Here is a 6,535-nt window from a genome sequence, read left to right as displayed (position 1 = left end):
AGGTAATTGTCAAACCACCTTGGGCCATGGTTCAAAGGTCAAATCCTTTTTGGGTTATGGGTCGAACCCATGGTACTAGGTTAATCGAGTTTGGATAGGGTTGAACCAAATACGAATGCTTTGATTTTGCAACTTTACAAATCCCAATGAGTATAATTTTTTTGGATCCTATAATTATCCCCCTTTTAGGACCTTGGATCTTGATGAGATCCAAGGTTCTAAGAATAAATCTCATTCATTAGGATTAGCAAAGGTAAATTTTGCACTTCGTTGACCTTTTTGAGTTGGGGGTTGCCCCAATGCTACTCATTTGAATCATTGAGTATTTGTTAATCCCTTGAGTTGAGAATTGCCTTAAAACGTAACTAGTGCATTGACCCTTAGTTGTAGACTTAGCATCATGTCAACTTATTGAGCTGGGGATGCCCTTATGCAACTTAGTTAAGATTGAAATTTGATTTCTTAATTGTAGACTAGGCATCATGCTGACTCTTAGAGTTTGGTGTTGATGACCCCATGCAACTCGATTTAGAGTGAGAGTTCTTAGTCGAAGATTCATCGTCGTGCCGATTTTTCGAGTTGGGATATGGCTCCATGCAATTAGGTTTAGAGTGAGAGTTCTTAGTCATAGACTTAATGTCATGCTGACTCTTCAAGTTGGGAGTCAACGACTCCATGCAACTCAATTTAGAGGTTTTCTTAGTCGTAAACTCATTTTTGTGTCTTTGAGTTGCGAGTCAATGAATCCATACAACTCTATTTAGCATGAGAACTCTTTGTCGTAGACTCATCGTCTTGCTAACTCTTCAAGTTGGTAGTCGACGACTGTATGCAACTCAATTTATAGTGATAGCTCTTTGGTTTTTGGAGCATGAGCTCCTAAATCACGTGCTCTTCAATTTTTGGAATATGGGCTTATGATTTTGAAGCTTACACTTCTTTAAAGCATGGGCTCCTTGAGTTGTTGAACGTAGGTTCCTTTTGAGAGCGGCTCTTTGAAGCTCAAGTTTCTTAAGTTGTGGAGCACGAGTTCTTTTGTTTGCATGGGCTCTTTGAAGCTTGGGCTTCTTTAATTTTGCAATGGGTAAAGTGTGGGCTCTTGAATTTGAAGCTCGGGCCTTTTTTTATCGTGAATTCATGGGCTTCTTTTTTAAAGTGAAGGTTTTTGTTTTTATAGTTGCAGTCACTTAGCACTACATCGACTTTAGAGCTATGGCACTTTGAGTTTATAGTCGCGGTCACTTGGCATCATGTCGACTTCAGAGATATGAATTTTCAATTTTATAGTTGTGGTGACATGGCATTATGTTGATTTTAGAGTTATGGATCTTTGAGTTTATAGTCGTGGTGATTTGGCATCACGTTGACTTTAGAGTTATTGCTATTTGATTAAGAACTGAGGGTTTCTTTAAAAGCGATGAATCTTTCTTTGAGAAGTAAGGGCTTTATCATGAGATAGGGCTAGTAGTCGTAGGTTTGTTACCATGCCGACTCTTTGAGTTGAGATTCTATTCCAATCAACTCAGCCAAAAGATTTAATTACTTGAAAAATGATAACATACTACTAGTAATAAGTTTAACACGTTCTTGGGACATTGTAATACATTACCATTAGGGATTTTTAGGTAGTAGACCCCTACTGCCCTCCCACTTTATCCATCATATATGGACTTTCTCAACTTGCCTCCAGATTATTGTTATTGAGTTCTTGGGTGTTCTTTGAACACTTTCCTTAACACAAAGTTTGTGGGTTTGAAATTTTTTCGTCGGACCTTTTGATCGTAAGCTCTCTTCAGTTAGTTATTTGCAAGGGGAGCCAATGCTTCTTTCCTTTCTTCTTTAGTAAGATTGGGTGCTTTGAACAAGAGGTCATCATTCTTCTTAGGGATCATGAATATGTTCCTTGTAGTTGGAAGATCCAAATTATTAGGCATGACAACTTCGACTCCAACTGCTAGGGCATAAAGAGATTCTCCAATAGCTTTCCTTGGAGTGGTTTTGTAAGCCCATAAGACTCTAAGAAGTTCTTCAACCCACCTTCTTTTTGCATTTTCAAGTCTTTTCTTTAGGTTGTTGATTAGGTTCTTGTTGATAGCTTTTGCTTGCATATTTCCTTGAGGAATGCATGGGGTAGAGAAGAATTGATGTATGTCTAAGCTTTTACAAAAGTCATGGATTGTCCATCCTCTAACTCCGGAATAGGTGCTAAGGTTTCTACTTCCACCCATCTTGTAAAGTATTCTGTCGCCACTAGAAGAAAATGTTTCTGTATAGGTGTGATTGGTAGGAGACCTACTATAGCAAAAGCCATTGAGAGAAGGGCCATGGACTTTTCAATAGTCGCATCTCTTCGGTTGGTTGATTAATTGTTGGAGCATGTCGTTGGCCCTGGTAGCACTGCCTAACATATTATAAGGCATCCCTTTGCATAAAGGGCCAAAAATACCCTTAAGTGATGGCTTTGTGAGCGAGCGACCGACCGTTGATGAAAAGGATGTCTTTGACCTTCTCAAGTCTAATATTATTGGTATCGATAAAGCGTTTACATTAGGTGTTTATATTCCCTTCTGATCCTGATAAGAGGAGAAGATGGCTTATTGCCCTTAGTTTGATAAATGTGAGTCCATTATGGTTGAGGTCAAATATGATATACTTCTCGTACCTGAATGAATTTTTGATCAGGTTTCTTCTTCCTTGTTGTTTCATCCTGTTTGTCTGGGTATTTGCACCTCCACTCACTTTCATGTATATTGATGATATTTGCCCCCAAATTTTGTTGCCTACCCACTTGATGGTGGAGGTGGAAGATGTTGTTGGTATTGATTGGCATGAATTTGCTTTGGATGAGCAATAAATTTTTGTAAAACTTTGAATCTTTTGGATTTTGGATCAACATTCTAGCTTTTTCTTGAACCTTTGGGGTTTTTTTTTATTTTTTCAAAAAATGCTATCAAGGAGATTACCTTAAATACATGGTTATCTTTATCCTTTGGGGTTAAAAATTGACCTAACTTAGAAATTTTGAGAATAAAATACCCTTAGATAAGAGAAATTGCACTGGGATGAATGATTGGACATAACTTGAAAAATGCCCCTATGTAGACACTCCATTTTGGCGACTTCCTGATTTGACAACTCATCACCCGAATACTGTAGATCCCTAATGATGAGCGCATAACAATATGCAATGAGCGAAGAGCTTGTGAGGTCACCCCTCTATTTTCCCAATCCTAGTCAAATCCCTTTCCCGATCCTCCCCTATTCTCATTTTTCTTAGAATGTTCAACTTAGAAATTACACACGTAGGATCACCACACATTTTACTTGACTTAGGAAGTACGTACGCTTAGGATTGTTACACGTGTCGATGATCTAGAGATTTCACAACACTAAGAGAATATAAATTTTAAATTTAGCGAGAATCACATGGCAACCAAACAAAATCGTTCACCAAATTTTAGAAAAATTAATGAAATGCTAAAAATACCCCTCACGGGTGCCACACCTCTGAAATATTTTGAAAATATCATCATAACTCTCGAAATGTGATTTTGAGTCTAACAAGACTAAAATCGATAAAAACAAAAAAGTTTCTAAAGAATTACAAAGAAGATTGAAATGCCCTTAAACGTTAACTTTTACTCAGAAGCTTCGATTCTTAGGAAAACGTGATCGAAAATTAAATTTCTAACAATACTCACACATATTGAAAAAATTTAGAGATCATGTGCTAAGGAAGACTAAAAATTTCATATAAAATGACATTTTCAAATGAAATGATGAATTTTACAGTTCCAAATTCAATCGAAAAATCAAAATTTTAAGATAAAATTGAAAATACTAAAAATTAAGATTCAAGATTGGGTATTGGACCTTTTGTCGTTCACAATTTGAATTTTTTATTCAGTGCTCCCCATTTGAAAAGTGAACTACTAAATTGAGCAAGGGGGGTGCCAATGATATTATTTCAAATAACATGACTAGGACTTGTTATCTGCAAGTCAATCATTTGTTAATCGCTTGATTGAACCAATTAATCTAAAATGAACCCTAAATCATCAACTAACTAAATACTAATTTTACCCAATCATGGATCCTTAATTAACCAATCATCTTTAAAATCATTCATCGATCAAGTAAATTAATCTCTCAATTGATCAATCAAGTTTTAAAAGAAAAAATTCAAATTAATCCTTTTGACCAATTAAAATAGAAGGGAGTACGTAACATGGAAACCCAAAATGCGTGGGATCAATTCTTTATTAACTTAGCTAATATAGTTCTCTACATGGTTCAACAAAGAAAGACCAAAACCGATAGAGAAAGGGAGTCCCAATGGGATTCTACCTCATCTTTTTCATGCATTCAACTAGGATAGACCAAAAATGTGAAGAGAGGGAGTCCCAATGGGACTCTACCTCTCCTTCCATCCTCTATTTAAACCCTTTCCCCCCACATCTTCTAGAGATCGTTCAATGAAGAAAAATTTTGAATCAAAATAAAAAAGAAGGAAAAGAAGAGAAGGAAAGATACCTTCTTCCCTAAGCCTTTTGATCTCTATTATAGTAGCCCTCATCTCTCATATTTTTACTATTAAACCAATTTTGCACCTTGGTTCTCATGACCTCCATTACAAAAGCCCTCATCTCTCACATTTTAACTAGGAGTGCAATTTGGTCCGGTTCAAACTGAGAACCGAACCAAACCGATAGCTTTGGGGTGGTTTGGAACAAGTTGTAGCTTGGTTCCAATTTACGAAAATGGAGAACCAATCAATTTGGTTTGATTCTTGGATCAAGCTTGTATAGAACCGAACCCTAATGCAATAAAAAAAAATGTAAATAATAATTATTATGAATTATTTTAGGAGTTAGGACATAAATTAGCGATCTTCTATGAATAAACTAATGACTTTTTATGGATAGATTTGTGATTTATTGTATAAAATTTTATGTTTGTTTTTTCATTAAAAAATATTACTTACAATTTATAGAAAATTAGCAATCCGCAGAACCAAACTGACTTTAATTCGGTTTAAGTTGGTTTGGTTCCAATATATTTGGTTTGGTTTTGGTTCTTATTTAGTGGAACCGACCTATGTCAGTTCGGTTCCAATTTGACCTCAAACTGAACCAAGTTACACCTAGTTTTAACAATTAAACTAGTTCCACACATTCGTATTATAACAATCCTCATTTCTCACTTTTCCCCATTAAACCAGCCTCATCCCTTCGTTTGATTTTGATTGCAATGAACGTCATGCTCAACCTCTAACAGAGGAAACAAAGGTGATCAACCTCAAACAAAAGATAATCCTCAAGAAGTTCAGCTCGAAACTACTTTATCCCTAAAAGAATAAAAAGAGATTATGAATTTGCTCAAGAAGTTTTAGGATGTGTTTGCATGGTCCGATGAAGATATGTCTAGTGTAAGCATAATTATCGTTCAACATTGAATTCCACTTTACCTAGATGCTCTCCAGTAACGCAGAAACTTCGATGAATGAAGTTGGAATGGACTTTCAAGATCAAATAAGAGGTTATTAAGCAAATTAAGGTTGTGTTTTTCAAAGTCGTAGAATATCCTAAATGGATTGCTAATGTGGTCACAATTCCCAAGAAAGGTGGAAAAGTCAGGATGTGTATGGATTTAAGGGATTTGATTAAAATGAGCCATAAAGTTAGCTTCCCTTTTTTATAAATCAACGCACTGGTTGATAACACAGTCATACATGCCTTTTTATCATTTATGGTTAGATTTTCGGGGTACAATCAGATAAAGATGGACTCTCGGGATATGCAAAAAACTTCATTAATTATACAACAAGGAATCTTTTATTTAAAGTGCCTTTTGGACTGAAGAGCGTTGGAACTACTTACTAAAGAGTAGCAACCACCTTACTACATGATCTGATACATAAAGGAGTTGAGGTGTACGTGGATGATATGATTATCAAGTCTAAAGGTCAAACCAGCTATGCAACTACATTGGCAAAATTCCTTGAAAGAATTCAAAAGTACCAATTGCTACTTAATCCATAAAAGTATCTTTTGGGTTACATCAAGAAAACTACTTGGGTTTGTCGTCAGTCAAAGAGAAATCGAAGTTGATCCAAACAAGATCAAGGCCATCCAAGAAATGGCACATTCTAAGAATTAGAAGTAGATCAAAGGCTTTTTTGCATAGAATTCAATATGTAAGTAGATTCATCGCTCAACTCACTAATGTTTGTGAACCCATCCTTCAGCTTCTAGAAAAGAGTGAGCTGATTATTTGGAACGAGCATTGTCAAAAGGATTTCGACCAAGTCAAAGAATACCTTGCAACCCCGTCGGTCCTGGTTTCGTCTGCACTAGGTGAACCACTTCTTCTTTATTTATTAGCCTTAGAAATAGCTATGGGATGCATACTAGCACAGTATGATCAAGACAATCATAGAGAAATAAACATCTATTATATCAACAAGAAGATGCTGAAATATGAACAAAAGTACTCGTCACTCGAGAAGACCTGTTTAGAACTAGTATGGGCAAAT

At 36.0% G+C, this 6,535-nt stretch overlaps 1 protein-coding gene across 1 annotated transcript; it reads right to left on the bottom strand.

Annotated features, from left to right (window-relative positions):
* Window positions 1-1,796: 1,796 nt before the first annotated feature.
* Window positions 1,797-2,228, bottom strand: LOC147388819 (uncharacterized). The gene has a single exon (XM_086418425.1). It carries the CDS (start codon window positions 2,226-2,228, stop codon window positions 1,797-1,799), a length of 432 nt encoding a protein of 143 aa, XP_086274551.1.
* Between the last annotated feature and the right edge of the window lie 4,307 nt (window positions 2,229-6,535).

The sequence above is a fragment of the Akebia trifoliata genome, chromosome 12 (genome assembly GCF_017979445.1).
Source record: "Akebia trifoliata isolate Shusen 1 chromosome 12, ASM1797944v1, whole genome shotgun sequence".
Taxonomy (NCBI): Eukaryota; Viridiplantae; Streptophyta; class Magnoliopsida; order Ranunculales; family Lardizabalaceae; genus Akebia; species Akebia trifoliata.
The sequence above is the reverse complement of the archived record's forward strand: the minus strand, read 5'-3'. Positions and strand labels throughout refer to the sequence as shown.

What these genes read in the sequence shown, in the direction of transcription:
- LOC147388819 (XM_086418425.1), bottom strand. Translation starts at nt 2,228, where the DNA reads ATGGGTGGAAGTAGAAACCTTAGCACCTATTCCGGAGTTAGAGGATGG.